This window comes from Diabrotica undecimpunctata, chromosome 2, assembly GCF_040954645.1.
Source record: "Diabrotica undecimpunctata isolate CICGRU chromosome 2, icDiaUnde3, whole genome shotgun sequence".
Taxonomy (NCBI): Eukaryota; Metazoa; Arthropoda; class Insecta; order Coleoptera; family Chrysomelidae; genus Diabrotica; species Diabrotica undecimpunctata.
The window spans coordinates 83,294,707-83,322,283 of NC_092804.1; the positions used below are offsets into that span (position 1 = coordinate 83,294,707).

General features: G+C 31.4%; 1 protein-coding gene across 2 annotated transcripts in view; it reads right to left on the bottom strand.

Moving 5' to 3' along the window:
* Nucleotides 1-5,342: 5,342 nt before the first annotated feature.
* The window catches only part of LOC140434710 (uncharacterized), a 284,330-nt gene continuing 262,095 nt past the window's right edge, over nt 5,343-27,577 (bottom strand). For both annotated transcript variants that reach the window (XM_072523163.1, XM_072523162.1), the window contains exons 7-8: nt 16,496-16,604; nt 5,343-5,648 (exon numbers count right to left, since the gene is read on the bottom strand). In XM_072523163.1, the coding sequence (XP_072379264.1) occupies nt 5,401-5,648; nt 16,496-16,604 (357 nt within the window). In that variant the 3' untranslated portion in view covers nt 5,343-5,400. The remainder of the gene's footprint in view (nt 5,649-16,495; nt 16,605-27,577) is intronic.

The following is a 27,577-nucleotide window of genomic DNA, read 5'->3' on the forward strand; positions in this document are numbered from 1 at the left end:
TGCCCCTTTTTATCACAGGATTTACTGATGGATTGCCGAGCAGGACAGTTCTTCCTTGGATATTTGCAAACATCTGTGTCCTGACCTCAAAGAGTGAGCAGTAGAGTTGGTAGCAGCTGTCACAGTGACACTTTCAAAATTCATTGGACAGCTTTGTGACTTGAATTAATAGTTACCAGGTAGAGCACTGAATGTTGGATTTTGATTTGCATAAACTTGAGAGTTAAGTTCTGTCATTTCCATCGAAGTAGCTATATTGTAACTTTCTTCCAAAGTTAACGTTAACACATTCCACTCTATCTTTTTTTACGGGAGATACCAGTGAGATATGCTTATTTAAATTAATTCATTTTTGAGGTACACCTTAGAATTTTATTTTTAATCAATGTTATAAGAAAAAAATAATACTTTAGTTATACAAAAAAATAACCACGCGAGTTGCGTTTGTAGCTACCGAGCGGAAAAAGACATTAAATTAATAAAAATAGTATTAATAAAAATATGTACTTATGTAACTATATAGCTAGAATAAGCATAAGAATGTATACTTAAATACAATTAATTTTTAATTTGTTCATGAAAAATTCTATAACAATTTTTTAAACACAATCCTGGCTGTTCCTGACACAGCACAATAAAACAATGAGTCCTTTATTTGTTTTCTAGTCCGCCAATAGTATTTACAACCTTTTCGTTTCGTAATATCATCAGATGATTTGGGAAAATAAGATGGCAAATGAAATACTATAGGTTTCTTTACTAGTGGTATTTTGGGTTTGGTCCCAAAAGACTGTCAATCTCTCCATTGACACACACACGCACACACACACACACACATATGCCTGCATTATTGTTAACACTCACTATAATATTTCAATTTTTGATAAACAACTTCGTGCTGATTTTATGCCTTTTCTTTTCTCAATATTCCCATAACGTAAGTTTTAGCTGTAAGTAGTTTTTTGAAAATATCACGCTGTTATAAAGAATTATCCATAAATAAGGTACAAATCCATCAAATGTAGCACTACTTTTTCTGAGTGAATTCGTCCCCCAACTGCTGGGTCACTTGCTACACTATAAACTAACAGACGTTGAATTATCCCTGTACATTCTTCATCCCTACTCTTCAAGATCATAGATTCGTCGAGGACTAATTGACTTTATGGGTAATAAAGATTAGCCATTTTGTTATTAAAAAAGTCTAATAGTGGAGATATTTTAGCAAGTTTAGACTGATTATTGTTGAAATCTAAGTTAATAGTAATTGTAGGAAATATGAAAACGAATTGGTTAATTTAAGATAGAATTTCAAATAATGTGGTTCTACAAGTTATGCACAAAATCGCTTGCCTTAAATTGGTGCTATTTAGGATTTGGTTAATTATGCAGAACCAAATATGATTACTCAATTCATCACTGCTCAATCACTTCAATGGATTCCTTCCATGAAATTCATATTGAACGCGAGACGGTACCGTCAGATACGTAAGGTCCCGAATTTCTAACCGTTTTCGTTGAAGGTTGGAAGCGAAGTCGTACCTTGTCGGTTAAAACCTACTCATTGGAGCATGCCCATTTGGATATATGAGCGATTGTGTGCGTGGAAGTAAAATCATATTATATCGCGCTTTTGAATGAAATGCGACCAATAAGCACATAAGGTTATTCTGCATCATTTCAAGGAAATATAATTATTAAAGATCTAAAACTTATTCTACCCGAAATAAATTAAGCATTATAATAATATTCAATATAAAATAAAGAAATAAGGATTCCAGAACAGTAAGACATGCGATATTAACGTAATAAAGCGATTTCTGCTTATGTTTTGTCCAAAGATTGGAATACTAAATAAATGATTTGACTTCCAATAATCGTTCAGCCAATTTTTATGGTTTATATATGAAGCAGTACATTAAGAAAAATTTTACAGTGTTTTTCTGTTATATCCTTCCAGAGGCGTAACAGAAGCCCCCGCGGCATGAAGCTTGCGGGAGGGCCCCAATATATCAGGGGCACCATCTTATCGTCTGATATATGTAAAAATGTGTTATTTTATATTATTTTACGCATGCAGACGCAACGTTTTTTAAGCAGTGCCTGGAAATCTTAAAAACATAAACATAAAAAAATTAACTAACATAAAACCTGTAAGTTTAAATTTAAGAATGCAAATTTTTAAATAGGCATATTCGGCATTTCGGCAACTATCAACTCATATCTGCTACTCCCATAAATAAACATAAACTTAATCCTTTCCGGTGTCCCGACTTTTTATGATGATGACTATATTGCTTTGTACGTGACTATTGAAATATTTGAAAGGTTTGAGAATTGCAATTTTGCGAATTTTAGAAAAATATTTTTCTAGATCTAGAAATGCGTTTTCTGTTTACGTTTAGTATTTCCTATTTCGATACGATATTCGGTAGTAGTATTATATCCTTACATTGTTTGGTTCTTTGCATTTTGTGTTATTTGTGTTGTTTTACGGTTTAGTTGCATCAATTTGGTACGCACTTATTTATCACTTATTGATGACTTGTGTTATCATTGAACAATATCTCAACAGATAAACGGTAAGAAAGGAAATTATCACACTTACACATGTAATTACGTTCTTATTGTAATATATCTGCAGGAGACAGAATGAGGGAATATAAAAGTGGTTCAGAAAAGCGAAAGCTACGTGCTCAAAAATCCGAACAAAAACAAAAATTACCAAAAATTTCTTCATTTTTTGTGACAACTGGTGAATTAAAACACCAGCCTAGTGAAGCTGGTGAAGCATCAATAGATTCAGTTGGCCTTAGTCAGGAAACAATAATTACTTATCCTACTCAAAATCAAAATGACAACCCAGAAGTAGAATTGGACGTCGAGCAGATTAATTACGCTTATTGTAGTTCCAGGTAACGTTTCATTTTTATTTGGGTAGATAGACTAATAATTAAAAAAATGCTTTTAGTTCCCATGAAAATTACCACTGTTCCGATAAGGGGTTGTATAATGACAATATTGAAGATTTTGCTATAAAAAAACCAATACTACAGCAGGGGCCATCTAAACCTAAAGGGCCATTCCGAAAATACGCCAATAACCGTTCTTTTTTGGAATACTTTTACAGCATAACTAATAAACCAAGTATAAAACTTATACTCAGAATAAATCAGGTATAGGAAAAATCACTAACAATAAACATGGAATAACTTAGATATAGGTTATACTTGGTATAACAATTTATTCCTCGATTATACCGACCCACACCCTTGTTTAAGTCTAGTATAACCGTGGTATAACCTATTTTATGAATGTCAAAGTCATCACTGACAAGAATATATTATTTTTTGTATTATTTTGTGAGTAAAGAAAAAGATAATTTGGTGTCAGTTGTCAGTTTCAAAGAAAAATCAAAATTCATTTCAATCAAATTTTCAAGATTGCTTAATTGTAGCGAGATAAACCATTCTGCTGTGGAGAACGAAGCTCACGCTATCGTTGAATCTCTAAAAAAAAGTGTCGTCATTTTCTTATAGGAAAGCCTTTTACATTCATTACTGATCAAAAGTCTATAACATTTATATTCAGCACCAAGCGTTTCAGCCAGATTAAGAATAAAAAACTACAAGGATAACGACTTGAATTTACATCTTATAGCTAATATTGCACTGCTACCATGACGCGAAGGCAGGTACATTAAAACTTAAGACACCTCACACATCACTCTGTCATCTAGGGATAACACGTATGTTTCACTGAATAAAATCAAAGTATTTACCTTTCTCTCTTGATGAAGACATGCCTATGACTCGTGACTATCGAGTATGTCCTAAAGTCAAGTCGAGGTACTTTAAGAATATGGAGCCTTTTCTGAAGCTTATAAAAGCCACATATGCTATCGAATGCCTTCGTATCAACTTTAAAGGGCCAGTGCCTTCATATTCCAATAATTGTTTTGTTATATTCTTACAGTAATAGATTAGTATTCCAGATTCCCATTTATTACCCATGCAGTGACATTATTGACAAACCAGTAATCAAGAGTTTAAACTTATTCATGATTCTTCAACTCCAGATGAATCGGAACAAGTAGAACTACTACTTATAATCCTCAAGGAAATGGTCAAGTAGAGAAGTTGAATTCGACTGCTTGCCTGGTATAGATTACAAGCCCATGGGACATTTTTAATGGGTCATTTGACCCAGCATGAATCACATATAAATAAATACTACCAATCAACATTTTTGTACGGCATTAGGTCGCAGGTCGCCGCACAAAAATGTTGGGCCAAAAAAACCTTACCCCCTTGAGTGGTAAGTTTATCTTACTCATGACTCATATGTACCGATAATAATTGATAGCATAGTTTCTAAAGTTAATATTATATATTGTAGTATTATTTTATATGTGATTTATGCTGGGTCAAATTACCCAATATAAATCTTCCATGAGCTTGTAGACTAGAAAGCTACTCAACTAATCTGTAAATCACCTGAAGCACTTATTGAGGGTTGAGAACAATACCTACCAGTTATGTTGCATTCCATTCGTTGATTGTTATGTACCGCAACTAACTGTCCGCCGCATTAAAGAATGTTTATGCACATACGTCGATAGCCAAATGGGAATACAATACCGTCATGGCTAACAGAATCACGACATGTCTTGATGAAAAGGGTTCATCAGGAAAACAAGTACCAGCCTATCGCAGAAGAAGTGCAGGTAATAGAAGCAAATTTCAAGTACTCTTTTGTTAAACTTCAAGACGAACGGGAGACCACAATGTCTATTCGTCATATGGCTACAATTAGATGAGGTGAAGGAGAAATACTTGATACACCAGGTCAAGAATTAGTTTTGGTAGAAGACCCACTTGAGTTACATTTAATAATTTCCCATCCAATTATAGAACCACGCAAAACATGCAGACCCAAGCAGATACATCTATATCTTCCCTTGCACCTGATTTATTACTTCTTGAAGGGCCCCAACAAGTTCTCAATGAAGCTCATCGCCTCCTTCAGGAGCTCCTAGAAGATGTGAAAGAGTTCGTCATTTACTGCGGTATTTGGAGGATTATGCTGTAGGAAAATGATCCAATATTAACCTCCTTGGTATTACATTGGCTGTAGGCTGTTTTGTTTGGAGTATATTTAATTTGATGCACAGTATATGTACTCTTATCTTGTGTTGGTTAAAACCTTAGGTAGATATAGGTTTTGCTTTCTAATAGAACTTACAATTTTAGTTCTTCAATTTCTTACGATGTATGAATAACAATTAATAAAAATTCTAGCAATGTTTTAAACTTTAATACTATACAGCATGCGACATTTTTTATCTTATTCTATATAATTATGATTAAATTGTACATATTTGTCAATTATAGTAAATATCTATGTAAAACGAGTATGTTTAGATTCTTGTAAATAAGGATGTAAATGTTGATAAGAGTGTGCAATACCACAGTTATAGAAGTTGAGCATATCTGAGTACGCAAGATGGTGCTGAGATTCAGATTTTATGTTTGAGGTGTCTGATCTTACTGCCGATTGAAACTTAAGAGTGCTTTCTGAATTACTTCCATATGCCATACTAAATAACGCTTCTGGGTCGCAAACAAATTTATAAACGTACCTTTCACCTAAAAAAATTAATTTTATTACAATATTTTAAATAAATATTTATCTACAATATATAAATAACAGTAATTGCCAAATTACTCATCCATTTTTAAAATACATAATACACAATTTTGATGGACTTTAATGCGCATGCACATTTTGCTTTAATTTTCCGAGTGGTTTGAATTTGGTAATTCATTCAAATCGCCTAGATTCTAGACAGCAATCAAGTACAGACTAATCGATAGTTGAAATTGACTAGATATATAGTAGGCAGAATGATTCGTCGACATCAGCTTACTGATAAAACTTTAATATTTCGCACAGGCTGTTCAGAGGAAAGAAAATTCTTTTTGCACAAACATCTCGTTCTGCCTCGCACATCAGTTACGAGTAATCAAATTGACTACACGTCAATATCGATAGCAAGTTGTTGATGCAAAAAAATCTTTCAACGCTATAATCTATAATATCATAAAGGAAAGGGGTATTCTGGACTAATTGCCAAAAGACAATAGACTCGTCATAAACGGGCTCAACAATACCTTAATTAAACAACTGTTTCTCGAACTATTTTTAGCGATGGATATGTCATAGAAGTAAGTGCCACCAAGTCTTATTTTGTACATCGCTACAAATGTACGCAAGTTACGTATTTACATACAGAAAAACGTTAGAACTTTCAAATAATGGGGATATATTATTGCAGACGGTTCTGATGTCTTGGTACCGATAAAAGGCACTATGATAGAAGAGAGTTATATAGAACCACTAGGAAATCATATTGATCCATAATCGATTAACCGTTTTCTTTAGAGTAAAATAATATGGAAATATTGGAATAGCCTTCATATTCCCTAAAAAGGAACTGTATTGAAAATATTTGACCATTTCTGAAACTTTGACCAGAGATCGTGCCAGTTAAGAGAACTCATAGATGATGGTACAATATTTGTTACAGAATGCCAATGACTTGATATCCATTCTTTCAACAAATCTAGACGAGAATACACGGGCTATTAATAATGATATGCACTTTGTAACAAGAACATAAAATCGTGCTAAATTAAATGAATTAAAGTATAATATTAAGTATCTACTCATTTATTGTTTACAAATTATCCCAGCGAAGGAGAAGGACGAACAAGTAATTTGGCAAATACTATGTTAAAATCTTTCAACGAATTACTGTGTGTGGTGTCAAAGCAACATTTTTTATCTTATCTCCGCCTGGGGTACAGCTAACAGGCCAGCAAAGAAAAAAAAAAAGGTAAAAAATCTCATACAGTATTAACTTTAGGTATAGGGAACCGTACCCTAATACTATTTGAGAGACAATTGATTTCTTTTTTAGTGAGATTATAGGATGTTTTATTTATACTTATTGACTTACTTTGGTTAGAAGTTTAAAGTAATGGCGTATTATTTGTGTACACCCTGTATTTAGAAATTTGATTTCGAAATAAATTCCTGAAAGAACGTTACCTACTCTTTGTGTGCAAAGTTTTTCAAGCAATTATAGTTTAATTGTAAATGGATGAGATATTAACTTTGAAAAAATTGTCTCTATCTTCAAATTTTATGAAAAAAAACGAACAACTCGTTTTAGACTTTAGACTTATGGTACCTTATACAATATTTGCTTAGAATTTTACGCATAATCTATAAATGCAATAATATACAAGGTGTTTTGTTTAAAATAACAAAGTTTTGGTTCACTTCTGGTATAAACGGAAATAGCATGTCTGTCAAAATATTTTCTTTAATTCGCCGTAACTTGTAATTCCCATAAACCAATTTTTATAAATATTGTGTAAATGATTTCTGATATATAGATACTGTAAGCTCGTTGTAAAAGATCCTATATATCATAGTCCAAAGAATACAACAAATAGGAGGATTGTCAAGAAGGTTATAAAGGAAATACGTTTTTACTAAATACTTATGGCAGCTCCTTAACCTATAAACTGTGCATTTTGAAGTGGATATTTTGAATATACCTATATATTTTGTTTTAAAATATTTGTTCGTTATTTTCTTTAAGATTATTGGCAAAATTTTAATTTTAGTTTCATTTGTTCTTTCATGAAAGATCTTGGTATTATGTATTAGTTACTAGCAGCGAATGAAGTGGAAATGACTACCATCAGTTATGCAAATAATTCTGTCCAACAATGGCGATTGCTTACCCAAACGGCTCGAACCGCAATAGCTAAATTGATTACAATATGGAAAGACCGAACAATAACAAAAAATACTAAGCTCGGGTTGGTCAATGTCCTTATTTTTCCATTTGATATATATGCAGCTGAACCTTGCGCTCTCAAAAAAAAATCGATAGGAAAAAAATCGAGGCCTTTAAGATGTGGGCCTATAGGAGAAGTCTATGCGTGTCCTGGATAGACATAGAACCAACCTGTCAATTGTGGAAAAGCTTTATATAAAAGTCAGACTTTAAAAAAAAGTAAACCGCACATACCTAATTTACTACGGTCACATAGCTAGAAAAACGGAGACCATGGAACTATTGGTAATAGAAGGAAAGGTAGAAGGCGGAAGACCAAGAGGAAGATCACTAACCCGATGAGCACACCAAATGAAGAATCTGGTGGGAAAATCCCTACATGAAGCCGTCCATATGGTACAGGGTCGTAGCCAATGGAAACAGCAAGCTAATAATATTTAGAGTGTCACCACGCCCTGACTAGGGCCCAAGAAAAAAGGAGAAGGATTAGTTATGTAGAGTGGCTGCCTTATTCTGTAGACTGAAATCTAATCGAACATACGTGGTATTGTCTTGAATGATAACTTAATTTTTATGATTTCCAGTTTGGAACTCTGAAGAGGTAGTGGTTCTGATCTTGCCTAGAAGGATACAGGCAGCCTTAAGAAGCATAGGGGATCCTAGAATATATTAAATAAAAGATTTATTAATCATTTTTTAAAATTTTTTACTTTTTTAGATAATCTAATTTAACGAATTTGGGTATGGAACTTTTTTTAATTTTTTTTCTTTACGATACAGTGTTGCTAAGCCTTGTATTTTAATAATTTCATATTTAATATATTAAAGTATTTTGTTCCACATGTATACAATTCTATTTGGTCATAATAATAAATTTGAGAGAGAAGAAATATTATTTTAAAGAAGTATCAAACTTAAACGACAATTCAAATGAATCAAGATTAAAACACCTAATTGGCCTTAACAATTTAAAGAAAACTATGTTGTAAACTAAATAAATGATTTATAAATAATTAATAGATAAACTTTGTACAAAATAAAAATGATCGGTTGATCGGCTAATTCAGTTAATTTTTACTCGATACTGTTTGACAGTTGAAATATGTAGTATGATATAACCCAAAGGTCCAACTCATTATTTTGTTAGTAACTTAAAAACTTGTGTATTTAGAGATTGTATATCAACAGACAACTTTTTTGAAAAAATAAACAAAAATGATACACAAAATGGGATTACTAAATTAAAATCGGTTAATAAACAAAAAAGTTATTGCAAAATAAACAACAAAATATTGTTGTTTTTAAATATTGTTAATAACGTTTTGTACCTCAACTTGAGAGTCTTATCGTGTTTGAATTGTGTGCAAAAGACGGGCTAGATCGATTGAATAGTTTTTGCGAAATTTAATTGGTTTATGATTTTTTGCAAAATGTCTTGCTTATTTCTAAGGCTGATTCAGATAATTTAACTAAATAGATCTCAATAATCCCGCACTTATTTGCTTTGTTAAGATGTATATTATTAACCTATGGAAAAAAGTTTTTAAAGAATTACTCTGATACACATACACAATAATTTAATAATAAATAGCACTTTTTAAGCTTATAAACATTTACAATAATAAATACTAAATATTATTCAAAAAGCTTGTTAAAAAAACACAATTTAAAAAAAAAGAGATCTTTAGACCTTAAGAAGCCAAGATAGCCCTTTTTAGGGTTTAGGGCTAAAATTAACCAATCTTTTAGGAGAAAAATCAAAGTTTCAAATTATTGAAAATTGTTAAAAAGGGAGTGTTGTAAACAAAGAATACTTTTCGTTCTGACTGGAGTAACAGGACTGGGATTAGCTGAATAAAGTGCCAGCCGCGCTCTCAAAAAATACACTATTTCAAAATAAAGCGCTCGCAAAAAATGACGTATCTTGGTTTCTACTGGACTTAATTTTTTTTTTAACTGGGTACGTTAAAATCATCGTATTTTCATTGAAAAATTATACAAAATAAAGCAGCTTAAAACTACGGCTACGGCAAGGGCGTAGCCAGATATTAGTTTCAGGGCGGGGTGGTTCAAGTAAATAAAATGACTAAGTACATAAACCCATATTCAAATATATATATATATATATATATATATATATATATATATATATATATATATATATCCTATTTGACATGAAAAATAAAAAAAAAAACTATATTCCTATTTAAAATTTAAATTAAAATAAAAAAATTTATATTTCTCAACCACGAGCATATAAATTTTTAAAAAATAATTATAGCTAGTTTCAAGAGAGTGTTTCGCAGAATTGTTTATCAGCCCCATGAACAATGTTTTCAAGCAAACAATTAGAGGCGAGTAGGGTTGATGGTTTAAGAAAGCGTTCGTCGAACTTTTTATTAAAACCACGGGCAATATATTTTAGTTAAACAAAGGATAGACCATTAAGTTTTCGAGATATGCGGGTAGGAAACTCATTAACCCGTACGGTACATAGTAGATACTTAAAATCTACCTTTGTATTAAGATTCTCAAAAATAGATAAAAACTTGATTAGTTGTATAAAGTAGAATAAGGATACGGAATTTAATTTCTTTCTTGGAACTCCATAAAGGCAAAAGCATACGTAAATTTGAAAATTTGTTTAGATTAAGAAGAGAGGTAGTTTTGGGTAAATAATGCGACATGATTGAAAGTTGGTTTTGATTGGATGGAAAATTAATTGTGGGAAGAACGATTTGGAAGTCGGAGAATGAATGAGGAGAGCGAGGTGTGTGTTTTGTTCGATTGAAAGGAGAAGTCTAGTTTTGAGTGCAGTGTACTAAAAAAAGGCCGGTTTGTGTTTGAAAAGTTACAAGCATCATAAAAAAAATCGTGGAACGAGTAATAGGCCAAGTCGAGAGATGATATAAATTCTTGAGTCTAAAGTATCCAGTATTGTGTTAAGTGATTCAAAAATGCATCAGGAGAAAGCTGGAACGAGTACGGTACGAAGCAGTGAAAGGAAAGGAGAACAAAATTTAGCAGAGGAGCAGAGACATTCTCGGGGGACGTGGACGACTTTTCCTTTGATCGAAACACCAGCAAGTAAGGAAACGTGTTATGGGTGAAGACAGTGTATAATCATCAGCAAAGGTCAGTCGTTTTCTGTTATGATATGAATGTATTGTTCACATATTTCACTATTATAAAATCATCAAATTTCAACCAGATTTTATTATTGTAAATCATTGTAGTTGATTTTTTTTTATGATACAATAATATTGACAAATATATAGTTAAAAAAAATTATGGCAGTTTTTGTAAATGTTTACAAGCCTACAAAGTGCTATTTATTATTAAATTATTTTGTGTACATAAATGTAATTTTTTAAACTTTTTTTCCATAGGTTATTAACGTTTTAACAAAGAAAATAATATCCGGTTTATTGAGATCCATTCAGTCAAATTATCTGGACCGACGCTAGAAAGGTTTGAAAATATTGAAAGAGGGCTTTCCGTCAAAACATTAAGAGAGTGGAGGAAAACGATAAAAGCGGAAGTCTAAAAATAAAGAATTCGATAGATTAGAAAAACCGTTAAATAAGAAGGTGTGTTAAATCAGAAATCTAAAAATAGATATCCGTTAGATGAGGAGAAACGCTAGAAAACAGCGGAAATTTAAAAAGAAAGAAACCGGTAAATAGGCTGTCAAGAAAAAAACCGTTAGGTAAGGAGAAAGTTTAAAAATGAAAAAACTGGTATATAAGCTATCAGATATAGTCCAGGCTGTGGGTAAAAAAACGTGTTATAATTCCATAATTAATTGTAGCAGTTGGGCGTTGTAGGGGGGACCTTCCTGAGTAATTCTTATGTAAAAGCGACCAAAAATTTTTGGTTATTATTTTTTTATGGACGAAAAACAGTGAAAAATTCGTATATTTTTCCTTTTTTTTAATATATCATTTAAGGTAATTATTTTGCAGCAAAACTGATTATAACACATTATTCCTTATTTTTTTACCTTTCATTTAAGCTTTTGTGAGTTCAATTTGGTCCAATAGTTATGCATAATTAGCCTTCAAAGACGAAAATCGCTGTTTTTTTCAAATTGCAATATTTATTTCAAAATAATTTTTTTTGAACGTTTTAACCTTTAAAATGAAGCTCTTCTGATTCCCCATCGAATGAAATTTTGTAAAAGTTAGTTTTGTTAAATTCACCAATTTGGTATTCCCAACTCTTTCATTGTTTTAAATATTTCCCTTTTATTTACAGATTCGTAGGCTATTTTGTAGTCTATAAATATGTGATGAATATCTATGCCATATTCCAATGTTTTTTCTAAAATTTGTCTTAGGGTTGCAATCTAATGAAATTTTGATTTACCACCTCTGAAACCAGCTTGGTATTTTTCTATTATTCCGTCTACATATAGTGCCAAACAGTGACATAGTGCTGTGGAAAATATTGTATATTCTACATTTAGAAGCGTAACTCCTCTGTGGTTAGAGCATTCAAAGATATCTTCTTTTTGTGTATGGTTGAAAGTATCCCAATATTCCAATCATTAAGGAGGGATTTATTTGTCCATATTTCTTTTATGAGTATGCCATGATGATGATATCGATATATATATATATATATATATATATATATATATATATATATATATATATATATATATATATATATATATATATATATATATATATATATATATATATATATATATATATATATATATCGATATATGATATGATATCGTTGCTACCTTCTTAATATAGTTCAGCTGGGAAATTATCTATTTCGGGTGATTTATTTCTGGTTAGTTTCTGCTAGTTAACTGCATCTTTAACTTCAAGAATCGTTGGTGGTTTCTCCTTCCTCTTTAATGTGTCGCTTACCTAATCTCTTTTGTCTTCCCGATTTTCTTCTTTTACCTCAATAGTAAGTGCCTGGTTAAAGTATTTCACTCATCTATTCTATATATCTTGGTGTTAATAGATGACCGACTCCTTTGCATTGACTTCTGATTGCCTTAAATTCTTTTCTGTTGATGTTAACTTTCTTATAGAATTTTCTAAATTATTTTAACAAAAAGTAATGTGTCGTCCAGTTACGTTACAAACTATTACAACTTTAAGGTTAGTTTTGAACTTTTTGGACTATAATATACATGCGAAGGAAACATGAAGAATAAAGTAGTAGCAACGTCCTCTTATCTTAACCAAATTTACAATGATTTTAGAGGCGAAATCATGACCAAAGCTTTTGAGTTTAAAGAGTCTAAATCTGGTTGGAGTCCAAAAAAAGTTGTTTTTAAATTGGTACATTAACAGGTACAGTCCTCTCACAGCGTCTTCGAATATTAGGTTATCTTTCTCAGTTGAAATGTAGAAAGATGTAGAATGAATATACAAAATCCAGATAGTGCCTGCTTTTCTTGGTCTATTAACGTGATGATATTCCAGTGATCCTAACAAACTAGAATCATATCGTCATTATAATACACTGATTATTTTATGATACAATATGTAATAAACAAAATGTGCAAAAGAAAAAACGTCATTTTTTACTCATAAACAATATATAAACCATGTAAGATCGCTATTTAATTTTAAATACTAAAGATAAAGACCAGTAAATTATACGGAAAAGTGACACAATGTTACTGAAAAATATTTAAAAGTTGACTTTTTGAAAATTATTAACAATTTTTATAAAAATGCAAAAAATCTTGATTTTGCATAAAAATAAGGACAATATCACAATTATTCAACTTTAAAAATTTCAAGAAGTTTCACTTAATATAATATGTTATCTTGCAAAATTAAAATTGCTTTTCCCAAAAAGCTTTTATTTCCAACGTTAATATGCGTAAACTATCGGATCTACATAAATTCTGAAAGCACCAAATTGAAGAAAAAGCATTTTTTTTATCAAACTAATCATTTAACGATTAAAAAATTTATGTTGTATATTGTTTAATAGATTTGCAAAAGTACTGTGTATTTAAGCTTATAAACAAGTAAAATTACTCAGACACGCAATAACATGTAGGTAGTTATTTTTTTTTATTCGCCATGTTGGTATTTTTACATGAATTAAAAAAAATATTATCTTACGACCCTTAAAACTGGCGTTCCTTTTTTAGAAAAATTCACAGCTGCTTTGTTTATAAATATTCAGAAATTTAAAAAAGAATCATTTGAAAAAATAACTGTTTAAGTTTAGACAAAAAGAATTTAAAAAGGATTCCTTTAAAAATGAGCCATCCATGAAGTGCCAAAAATAACGGGTTTAAAAGCGAAGCGATTTTATTATTTCAAAAACTGAAATTCTCATAAATTTTCATCAATTCAAATTTATAAAAATTTATAAATATCTTCGGATCTGATCAACGAAAATTGATAATTTGAAAGAATAAGTGTTTAAGTTTAGACAAAAAGAATTTAAAAAGGATTCCTTTAAAAATGAGCCGTCCATGAAGCGCCAAAAATAACGGGTTTAAAAGCGAAGCGATTTTATTATTTCAAAAAATGAAATTCTCATAAATTTTCATAAATTCAAGTTCATCCAAATTTATAAATATCTCCGGATATGATCAAAGAAAATTGACGCTTTTTTTAAATTTAATGTACCTTGTAGCATATATTGTAAAAACACATTTAGTTTATTTGTGAATTGTTTATTTAATCGAGTAATTTGTTTAAACCATTTAAATTTAATATTTTTTCAGCAAAATTATACTTTTCTCTTATTATTATTAGTAGAAAAGGTATGAAATAAAAACAACTTCAATATTTATGTATTATGGTTATAAATAATATCCTTTAACGTCCCTTTAAATTTTACAAAAAATTAATGTTTTATTTAATATATGTCTATACGTCTTAATAAAATCTATACGTCCGAACTTTTTTTTAAAAATATGCTTATTATTTTTACAATTACTTTTACTTCAAAGCATTATATTTTTCACAAATTAATTGTTATAAACTTTGTATAATTATAAATTAAAATTATGGAATTAATCTGTGTATATAATTAACATATTACAATTTACATACTTAATGTTACTATTTTTATAGTAAAGTAGATTTTTCATGTTTTTGAGAACAAGTAATTGTAAAAATAATAAACGTAATTCAAGAAAAAATAACATTTGATTTTCAAATAAAAAATTAATGTTTCGTAAAATTTATTTTTGAAAACTAATATTTATATATATATATATATATATATATATATATATATATATATTTACATAAATTATAATACATAAATAAGTTGCCTATCATTTCATAACCTTTTTTACTAATGATAATATTAAGACTATAGCAAAATTTTCCAAAAAAATATTTATTTTAAATTGTTTAAACAATAATTATTGTATTAAACAATAATATATAAACAATTTACAAATTAGCTAGTTAAATTTCTATAATCTATGCAACTAGGTACCAGAAATTAAAAAAATATAAATTTTAGTTGATTAGAACCGGATGTATTATGACTTTTATAAATTTGAATTTATGAATTTAGTTTTTGAAATAATGAAATCGAGAAATAAAAAAGGGATAACTCGGGTTCTAAATGTCGTAGGAGACTTTATTTTTTTTTTAATTGTGTAAATGTGTAAAAATGCCAACATATCAAATAAAAAAAATATTAAATTTATTTTATATTTTTATTACGTTATTAAGTTAAAATCACAGAGAAACTTTTTGAAATTTTTATAGCTGCATACCTACATAAATTTAAGTTTTTTTGTGCATTTTTAGAAAAGATAATAATTTTAAAAAAATCGACTTTTGTAGTTATTTTTGCCATTTTTGCAATAATTAAGCAACAAATTAACAAAAATAACTTAACAAACTCCATTTTTAAAGGGTTTTATATGCTTTTTTAGTAAAATTGGTTCACTTTTACATATATAATTTATCGGTCTTTACCTTTAGTGTTTAAAATTAAATAGCGATCTTACATTGTTTTTAAGTAAAAAACGGTAGTGTTTAATATTTTACATATTTTCTTTATTACATAATGTTATTACCAAATTTATCAAAAGCAGTTGTTAGACACCTATATCAAAAAATGTCACGAAAAATACTTTTTATTTGCTAATTTCTATAGCCTAAATATATCTGTCAACGTCTTTTACCCCCGTTTTTATCTGACGGATTTTTTATCTAACGTTTTTCTTATCTTAGACTTCCTTTTTTACCGCTTTCCTCTACTCTTCCAATGTTTTTACGGGAAGTCCTCTTTCAATGTTGTTATCCGTGATCATTTTCTCCGTCCATGATCAGTGATCCTTCCTGTAAGTTGGCGGGGGCTGAATATTAGACGGAAGTCCTGATACTTACCACCGCGAACTTATACCTACCGTCTCTAAATATAGAGTTTTAAAATATAATACCTTAACATGATTATATAAGAGGCATGTTAAAATATGCTTTTATTTAAATTTGTATCGCTTTCTTCTGACGATAAAAAAAACAAAAGTTTCTTGTGTTTTAAAGTTGTTTTTGACGTTTTTTATAAGTATTATTAATTTAAGCAATATTCAGCTGTGCAAATTTGAGAAATCTTTAAAATTGTCCTGTTTTGATTTACTAATAATATTTTTTAAAATACCTGCTACTTTTTGCATTATTCCTTTTTCATAATAATATCTCAACGACCTGCTTAATTTATCATAATTCATGGCTGGTCTATTTTTTTGTGCTCCCCAACGTCTGGCTACCTAAAATTAATATAAAGATTATACATTTCTACAACTACAACTATATATATATATATATATATATATATATATATATATATATATATACATTAACTGCGTGACAGTTAGTGATATAGCTAAAAATTAAATAAACAATAATTATACAACTGTATAAATCAATTAAGTCACTTGTCTACATTAAAAATTAAGATTGGATTTTTGTTTTTTTTTATTTAAGAAATAAATAATTCAATTAAATTAAATTTATAAGTTATTTATAGCTTACTACCCTAGGAAAAAAAGTAATTTAAGCAAAAAAACGACTATTTTCAATAATTTCAATATTGTGGAAAAACTACTCATTGTAGCGTTTCAGATAAAGCAATCAATAGACAACTTCCTTGAAAATACTTACTCTTTGAAATGAGATTTTCTAGATTAAAAAGTATTCATAAACAAAAAAAATATTACAAATTAAACCCACAAATTAAGCATTATTTTATTTATTTATACTTAATTATTAAAATAAACAATAAAAACATTTCACATTTTCTAATGTTAAGTTTTTATGTAGTTACTATACTTGCGAAAGATAGGCCCAATTGGTCAAGTAGTTTTTAAGCAATTCTATTTGTTTATCAAATTTAAGAAAAAAAGAGGTGATATCAAATGGCTGTGGAGGTGCTTTGTCAATACTTAAAACGGTTTTTTTTCCCGATTTCCTTTATTGGGTCTCAAATGTTCATGTTTTAAAAAAAAGTATACTTTTTAATTATTTACTTATAAATTTATCTTTCAAATAGTATATTCCTTATTTTGATCCGAGTAACAGTTCTGAAAAAAATATAGTTCAAAGCAAAAGTTTGAAGTGGGCCGATTTCTATGCACGTACGTTTAGTTGGTGATTCTTCAGATCTTTGCGAATCGTTGTCCATTCACCAGGTGAACTGCTAAATTAACATATGACATATCTTCCTATCTGATATGTTAAAACGTTATTATTTGTCAATTATCTCAATATATTAATACTGACATTAGAGAGTTATTGAAACCGTAAGATGATAGCCGCCTTTATTATAGGATCTTTTAATAAAGTACAAAATACTTCATATCTAAAAAAAGTTATTATAGTCTAAGATCCCACTGCAGGATCACTACGTTCATAACGTAATTACTCAAACTCACATTTTTACATACATTTAAAATTAGGAGAATACATTGATTTCCAGTCAAAAAGCGCCCCAAACATATTTATTTTAACTAATAGTAAATAATTTTTAAGTAATAATTTTAGTTCATACATGTATTTTGTAAATAAAATACGCTGCTCATAACGTACATGCATGTTTTTTATATTAATATTTTTTTTTTGATGAAGGATGTCTAAGAAAAATGGTCGCAAATTAGGGTTGCCAGCTGTTAAAACGCTGAGTATCAAAGATAAAGTAAAATGCAGCTAGCACACAACACTTTTGGTTTTAAGTGTGACTTGTGTGAGTTTTTAAAGCATGGGTCAATAGATATATAATAATATATATATTATCACTTTTTGTCAAACCAGTGTCATTGCGCACTAACTCTATTTTAGCTAATCTTTAATATGTCGCCTTTTTAACAGCTGGCAACCCTAATTTGCAACAATTTTTCTCATGCAACCTTATATCATCATAAAAAATAACTTTCATTTTATATAAACAACATGCATATTTGCATGAGCAGCGTGTGTAGATGGCCGAAATAAAATTTCTGTTTAAAAATTAATTACTTTTAATTGAATTAAAAATATGTGCGGCCCCTTTTTACCAACTGGCAACTTATTACCCATAATCTATTCTCCTAATTTTAAGTGTATGAAAAAATGTGAATGCGTTATGAACGTAGTGATTCTGCAGTGGGATCTTGTACTATATTACTAACATGTTAAAGAAATCTTTTATTTTGACAAATGACATTAAATATTTTGTACTATATATGAATAACCTTTAAATGCCAATTTATAGGTTATTGATATATGCCCAGAACTTATTTGTTAGTTGTATACCCAATTCTAGCTTAAAAATTAAAATAAGATTATTGAGAGGAGTAAAACGTTTTATTTAATTACTAAAATTTATTTAAAAAATACTGCAGTGTAATCGATAATATATATGGATTAAATAAAGAAGAAATAGAGTTGATAGAAATACTATGAATATTATCGGTATAACTTAAAACAATGATCATGAAGATTTACCAATAGTGAATATTAATAATACTAAAAACAAAATATATTAAAAAATACAACAAATTTGATCAAATATCTATATAAATATAAGTGAAGTTAGACGTTTTTTTCTTTCTACAAGTAATTTGACAGGTTACGTCAAAATAAGGGATCTTCAAATAAAAGTGTATCAGAAGACAAACGACGCACCACTGCGCATGCGTATATGGCAAAATAAAGGTGATTTTATTAAAGAATATCACAAAATACGTCTTCAGTAACTCTCTTACGTCCAGAGAAGTTACTTGATACAAAACAGTCATCCAGGAAAAAAGAAATATACAAAAACAATATGGAGACGATTAATAAAGCACAGGAATAATTCGAAATGACTTTAGTGCTACTGCGGTCGTGCAGTGCAATTTGTAATCACTGTCTTAAATTAGAAGAACGACTTTACCCCGTGAAACGAATCACCGTCAATAATAATCAATGGCATCCTCAAAAGCTACAAGACGCCCAAGCAGATGATCCATGTATAAAAAGAGTGTTGGATTGGATGCATCGAAGTGAGAGACCTATTTGCCAAACCTACTTGTAGTTCAGAAGTCAAGTCATACTAGAGCCAATGGAATTGCCTAGTACTAAAAGATGATCTTCTGTATAGAACCTTTGAGAACGATGATGGTGCAGAATCTAAGCTTCAGTAGATTGTAACTAAAAGTAAAGTGTCAGAAGTGTGCACCAGGTAGTTTGGTATTACGAAGGCTCTGCAAAAGGTCCGAGAATAGTTCTATGGGGTGAACTGTAAAGATGATGTAAGAAGATGGTGTCGAAAATGTGAACTGCGTATGTGAATGTACAATGTGGGTTGTCATATTAAAAGAGTAGTAATCGACACTGCAGGTCCATTTCCAGCAACGAATGATGGAAATAAATATATCCTGGTCTCTCTCTCTCTCTCCAGTGGCGCTACAGCCCAAATGGGGCCTTGGCCTCCTTAAAACTATGCCTCCAACCTTGTCGGTCTCGCGCGCCGATCTTCTCCAGGTTCTCACGTCTAGCAGATTTTGCGCGTCCTCTGCCACTTCATCCTTCCATCTTTTCTGTGGCGTTCCTTTTGGTCTTGCGCCTTGCATTTTACTACCTAGGGCTCTTTTCGGCAACCTTTCTGTCAACATTCCTTCAAGTCTCTGAAGTTTAACGAATTCTGAGATCGGTGTCTCTTTGAACAGTTGGTAGAGTTCATGGTTGTACCTTGATCTCCATATTCCGTTTTCGTTAACAGGTCCAAATATCTTTCTTAGGACTTTTCTTTTGAAGACTTCTAGTTTTCTTTTTGTCTCTTCTCTCATCACCCATGTCTCGCATGCATAACATACTATTGGTCTGATAATAGTTTTGTAGACCCTGATTTCCGATCTTCTCTTAAAATATATCCTGGTAGCCTTGGATTATTTTACGAAATGCCCTGAGGCCTATGCGATACCAAATCAAGAAGCTGCTACCACTGCAGAGGTAACCATTAAAGAATTCTTAAGCCGATTTGGTGTTCCCTTGGAGATCCACTCCGACCAAGGGCGAAACTTTGAGTCAACCCTCTTCAAAACGTTTGTAAATTGATTGGTGTTAATAAGACCAGTACGGCACCCCTGCATCCTCAACCAGATGAAATGTTCGAGAGGATGAACCGAACGTCCTAAGTCCTAACTGTCCTAAGTTATATCAGAACATCAAAGAAATTGGGACCAACACATTCACTTATTCCTAATGGCCTACCGCTCGGCCGTGAATGAAACTACAGGCCAAACTCCAACCTGCCTGATGTTAGGTCGTGAAGTTCGTTTACCCTGCGACCTAGAGTTTGGCTGCAGACCTTCCTAAGAATATGTTGCAAGCGAAGAATATGTCGACCGCCTGAAGTTAAGAGTGAACAACATTCATGAACTTGCCCCAAAACACATCCAGTTAGCCAGTGACAGAATGAAAGATCAATGTGTTTCTCGATTCAAGAATGAAAGCTATGAAGTAGGTGATCTTGTTTGGGTTTATAATCCACAACGTCGTCGAGGCTTGTCTCCCAAACTGCAAAGACAATGGAAAGGTCCGTATGAAATTAAAAAGATAATAAATGACGTAATATACCGAATTAAGAAGTGGCCGAAAGGTAAACCGAGATTAGTTCACATAAGTCGTCTTGCATCTTTTGCTGGCTCAAATGAAACAGGAGAAGCACGAATCCTTTAACTTGAGATCAAAGATGAGCGGCGACAAAGCTTTAATGATTTTATGTCAAATTACGCAGAGGGAAAGAGTGCTAGTATCGGCGTAAACACAGAAGTTCAGTAGGATCTTTTTAGTGTTCCACATAACGTTTTTTTTTTTAAGTTGGAAGAGTACTGAGATTAGAAGATGGAAGTTAATAAAAAAAAAGGCAAGCTACGAGGATATATGACATCTAACTAATTTACAACGATGACGATAGCTACAATCGATGGCGTTCTCAATATCGCCTGCCTTCGAGGCGCTTCCGACTAGAAGAATAGAGATGGATTACTCCATATGATTCTCGAATTATACTTTTGGTATATATTATGCAGCGCTGTTATGAGTTAAGTTAGTTGATAAGATATTATCGTGCTGTAAACTTATAAATAAACAAATATCCATAAATTAGAACCGCTAGTTTTATTTAAACACTTTATAATAGGAACAATTTAAAATAGAAAACAAGTCTTAAATTATTCTATTTCGATAAAACAATATATATATATATATATATATATATATATATATATATATATATATATATTATATATATATATATATAAATATATATATATATATATATATATATATATATATATATATATATATATATATATATATATATATATATATATATATATATTATTCATATTTTATAATCTATTGATAAAGCAAATTATACAATATTTATTTCCCAGATGAAATATAATATATAATATATTAATACAGAGATGGATTAACCTAAACACCGGACATAAAATAGAATTATATGGATTCGCAGATGCGTCCCTAGAAGAATATGAGACGGTAATCTATTCCAGAGCTTTAACACCGGAAATCAAAATAAGACTAGTGATAGCCAAATCAAAAGTAGCCCAACTGAAAGGGAAAACGACGCTACCAATATTTAAGTAATGTGCAGCATTACTACTAGCACAATTAATGAAGAAAATTGCATAAGCTATAAACAGAAAAGATATTGAAGTATACGCATGGTCAGACTCGACCATTACAATGAAATGGATAAAAAGATCAACGAAGAGATGAAAAATGTTAGTTGCAACAAGAGTAGAGAAAATAAAAACCATGATAGTACCTGAGAAATGGTGCGAAGTTGAAAAAAATATAACCCAGTTAATATTATATCCGGTGGATAGGTACACCAGATCTGGTAAAATTGGATTTATAGTGGAATGAACCTACATTGTTAACAAACAAACAGACAATTACTCCAATAACTATAGACACTCTTGAAACGAACTAAAACAAAAACATCAGTAAACACATCAACAAAGGAAGAAGAAATATGTGAAAATTTTTCGAAATTATAACGAATGAAAGGAGTGCTGTCGTGCTGTATCGGATTTGCAATCAACTGCAGGAAAAAGAGCGATAGTTCAAAGGAGTTAACTGTCCAATAATGGGAGGAAATATTGCTCAGAGTAATAAAACACACGCAACTCATTCACTTTAGACAAGATATACATAAACTCAGGAATGAAAGACAAGTAGATAGATGTAGCAAACTATTAAACTTAGTACCATATCTAGATCAACAAGTAGTACTAAGAGTGACCGCAAGATTAAGACATACAGAACTTCCGAGAAACATCCTATAATACTACCAAATAAAAGTACACTGACTAAACTAATAAGTGAGAAGAGTCACACAATAAACAACAGACATTACACTACATAAGAAGGAAATAAGATAATTAATGTTAGAAGAACCGTGAAAGCAAGAATTAACAATTGCGTAACGTATAAACGTTACAAAGGAAAAGCTGCACAAAAATTAATGACAGACTTGCCCAAACACAGAGTTTGCCCGACACATCCAAGCAAAAACACATTGATATATTGCGAGGGACCAATACGAATAAGTAATACAATAGGACACATAAAGTATAAGGGATACAGTGCGATATTCGTGTGTCTGTCCACGAAGGCCATACACCTGGAAGTCGTAAGTGATATGACCACAGATACATTTATCGCAGCATTTAAAATATTTTCAGCACGACGAGCAAAGTATAGTAATATATGCAGCGAAAAAGAAACGACATTCATAGGAGCTACAAATATATAATGAAACAAAAAAAAACAAATGAACGACGAGATACAACAAATTATCCTTACACTTGGTGCACAATGGCATGTCATACCTGCATACGCACCACACTTCAGAGGACTGTGGGAAAGTGCCGTACGAATATGGGTACGGTCCCGACCGAGATGGGAAAATGGCAATAACTCCAGCATATTTCCTAATAAGAAAGGAAATTATTTCATCAAATAGGGAAAAGGATTTAATAACCTATCTAACCATACCGACTAGATGGAGACTATTAAATAAAATCAAGAGGGATTTTTGAAATATATGGAGACAGGAATACTTACACCAACTTGTGGAGAAACAAATGACAGAAGACACAACAGAACACAAGGGATGACAAAATGGTCATATTAAAAGAAGAGGAAACATCCACAGTAAAATGGTCATTAACAAGAGGAGTAGAGACTTACCCAGGCCTTAAGGGACTGACAAAAAAGTAGTTACACTAAAAAGGGCAAACGGGAGACTAATAAAGAGACCGATACATAAATTAATAAGACTATAAGAAGAAAACCAAGCAAATAATATTAATACCGGTTATATTTTAAACATTATAACGACCCTCTAACGCAGAATTATACAAAATATACAAACCCAAATCAGGATTATTTACCGGAACATTAGGAGATGTGGTAATAGACAGTGAAACTTTTACAGAATAATAGTACATGTGGAGAAACTCAGAATTTGAGAGGACAAACAAATGATAGGAACAATGATAAAATGATTACATGATATGTGTTGAACTATGTAACATTTCTAAAATTCCTTGATATACACTCATGGACAAAAATATCGAATATTTTAGAATTTTCTAATTTTTGTATTTTCAAAATAAATTCTGGTCAATCAAGTCGTTTATTGTAATATAGAGTTTATTTTAACAATGTTTAATGAAAAATTTTAAGTTTTATGCGGAGAAAATTGCGAAAAAAATAAATGTTTAATATTAGGTAAATAAGGTTATTTTACTCTAAACTTAAATGATAATTTAAATTGCTTAAACAAGTCGTTCTAACTGAAAGATGTGCATGATCAGTAACGAGTATTCCCCCCTCTAGCTCTTATTACTGTTTGCACCTAGACAGAGTTTGTGGACTATCTTGTTGTTAAAAGCCCATGTTTTAGTTCTATATGACAGTACTGGCAGCACAGACTAATTGGAAGTTTTTGCCTTTGACAAGTTTGATGTAAATACTGTTTTTAATCTTCTGAATGCTGCCCATGTTAAGGAACATCTTCTATTTAAGTCAGCCATTAAGTTAAGCTTTGTTATTTTGATTTTTTGTCCTATATTTGATATATATATATATATATATATATATATATATATATATATATATATATAAATATATATATATATATATATATATATATATATATATATATATATATATATATATATATATATATATAAAAGTAAGTCGTGTTAGTTACACCACTTATAACTCAAGAACGGCAGAACAGATTTGGCTGAAAATTGGTAGGGAGGTAGCTTAGAGCCAGGAGACGGACATAGGATACTTTTTATTCCGTTCGACAGCGTTCCCGTGTGACTTGACATGAAACGTCAGTCACTATAAAACGTGGTATAACAAAAAAGAATCAGACTTGGAATAACAAAACGCAAATGACAGCTATGTAATTGACGTAAAATGACAGCTATGTAATGACGTATGGATGACAATTTGATATTTGTAAGAAATCAATATTAAAACTATTTCTATTAAATAAATAATTAACAAGTGGATTGAAGTGACGTGAAGTGAAGTTTAATTAATAATGCCGCGACCAAGACGATCGAATCTTTCCCGACAAAGCCGTAATTGAAGTGAAGTGAAGTTTAATTAATAATGCCGCGACCAAGACGATCGAATCTTTCCCGACAAAGCCGTAATGCAAGAAGAATACAAAATACTGCAAATGAAAGGACTGAAGAAGAACAAGAAATTGCACGTGAACAGCGCCGCGATAGTATGGCTCGACTTCGTGCTTCTCAATCACGAGAGCAAAGTGAAGCAGCCCGTGAAACAGATCGGTTGGCAATGCAGAATCGTCGAGCGAACAACAGAAGGCAACAAATAGATAATTTGCGACGCAGAACAAGATATTTAGCTGATTTGAATCGAGCAGCGTTTCGATACGATTTCAGCAATGATTACAGCTTGCATCCTAGCGTTTGCATTGGGCAAATGGACGTTGTTTGCGAGTATTGTGGTGCATTAAAGTTTTCCGGAGAAACGCCTGGATTATGCTGCCTTAATGGTAAAGTGAAATTGCCAGTGTTGACTCCGCCACATGAGCCATTGTATTCATTGCCTTGTGGCGAAACACAAGAATCACGCCACTTTCTTGTAAATACTCGAAAATACAATAGTTGTTTCCAAATGACGTCATTTGGGGCAGACATTATCGAAGAAGGAGGATTTAATCCGACATTTAAGGTATTTATTTTTGTACTTACATAGACTGTAGTTAAAAGAATAACTTACTTTATCTGTTGGTATGTATTATATTTGCTAATACTGAACTCTACTCTCCCACAGAAAAAGTGTTTATAACCCAGTTAATACTGTCTGGTTTTTATTTTGTAGATACAAGGACAGATTCACCATCAAATTGGATCATTACTACCTTTCGAAGATACACAGAATAAATTTTTACAAATATATTTCATGGGCAACATGGAAGAACAACTTGATCGACGCCTAGGGATCAATGCAGGAATAAAGCGAGCAATTATTCAAGACTTGCAGTGTCTGCTTCATAAACATCATGCGTTGGTCAGGTTGTTTAAGAGTGCTTTAGAGCGCATGCCAAATGATGACTATAAAGTTGTCATCAAAGCAGATAAACGACCATCTGGAACACACGAACGCACATTTAATGCTCCAACAGTAGACGAAGTTGCCATCCTGATTGTTGGTGAACAATTGGAAAAACGCGATATTGTGCTGACACGTCGCGATACTGGGCAACTGCAACAAATATCTGAAACTCATCGATCATATGACGCATTGCAATACCCACTGATGTTTTGGCAAGGAGAAGATGGATATTATTTTAATATTAAAATGATAAATCCATTGAATGGTAAAGTATCAGTATCTTAATAATGGTTAATGTCTGTATTATTTGTCTTTGAAATGGTTAATTATCAAATTTTTAATTTCAGGTGAAGAAACTACAAAGAAAGTTAGCTCAATGAATTATTATGCATATCGTTTGATGATTCGTCAAAATGCTGACAACTATTTGCTGCGGTTTCGTCGATTGTTTCAGCAGTATTGCGTTGACATGTATGTAAAAATAGAAACGGAACGTTTAACATTTACTAGGTTGAACCAAGCCAAACTGCGTTCTGAGGAGTACATCCATTTATGTGATGCAGTTAGTACTGAAGGAAATGCAGCTAATATTGGTCAATTAACTATTCTGCCGGCGACGTACATTGGTAGCCCACGTCATATGCATGAATATGCACAAGATGCAATGACATATGTTCGTCATTACGGCCGGCCAGATCTCTTTATTACTTTTACCTGTAATCCAAAATGGATAGAAATTACTCAATTGCTGCTTCCCAAACAAACATCAAATGATAGTTTATTGTTAAACAACGCGTCTTTGGAGATACTCGATGCTGGATGTATTCAATCGAATGGCAAAAGCGAGGCCTGCCGCACGCACACATTCTTATTTGGTTAGTGGAAAGAATTCAGCCTGACCAAATAGATGATATCATATGTGCCGAGATTCCTGATCATGAAATCGATCCAGACCTACATGATGTTGTTACTACTAATATGATTCATGGACCGTGTGGTGCCATCAATCCCCAATCACCTTGCATGGTCGATGGAAAGTGCTCTAAACGATATCCACGGAAATTAACGGCGGAGACTGTCACTGGCAACGATGGGTATCCGCTGTATCGGCGTCGATCACCAGATGACAACGGTCGAACTGTCACAACGAAAGTGAAAAGAATGGATTTCGTTGTCGACAACACTTGGATTGTTCCATATTCGCCACTTATTTCTAAAACGTTCAAGACACATTGCAACGTTGAATACTGCAATTAAGTTAAGTCCATAAAATATATTTGCAAATATGTCACGAAAGGCAGTGATATGGCGGTTTTTGGATTGCAATCCTCAAATACCAACGATGAAATTTCACGCTATCAAGTTGGTCGTTATGTGAACTGTAATGAAGCGATTTGGCGTATATTCCCATTTCCAATTCACGAACGTCATCCTACTGTTATACATTTGGCGGTGCATCTGGAGAATGGTCAACGAGTATATTTCACGGCTTCGAATGTTACGCAACGTGCTGAAACACCTCCAGCAACTACATTGACCAGTTTTTTTGCAATCTGCCAAATCGATCAGTTTGCACGAA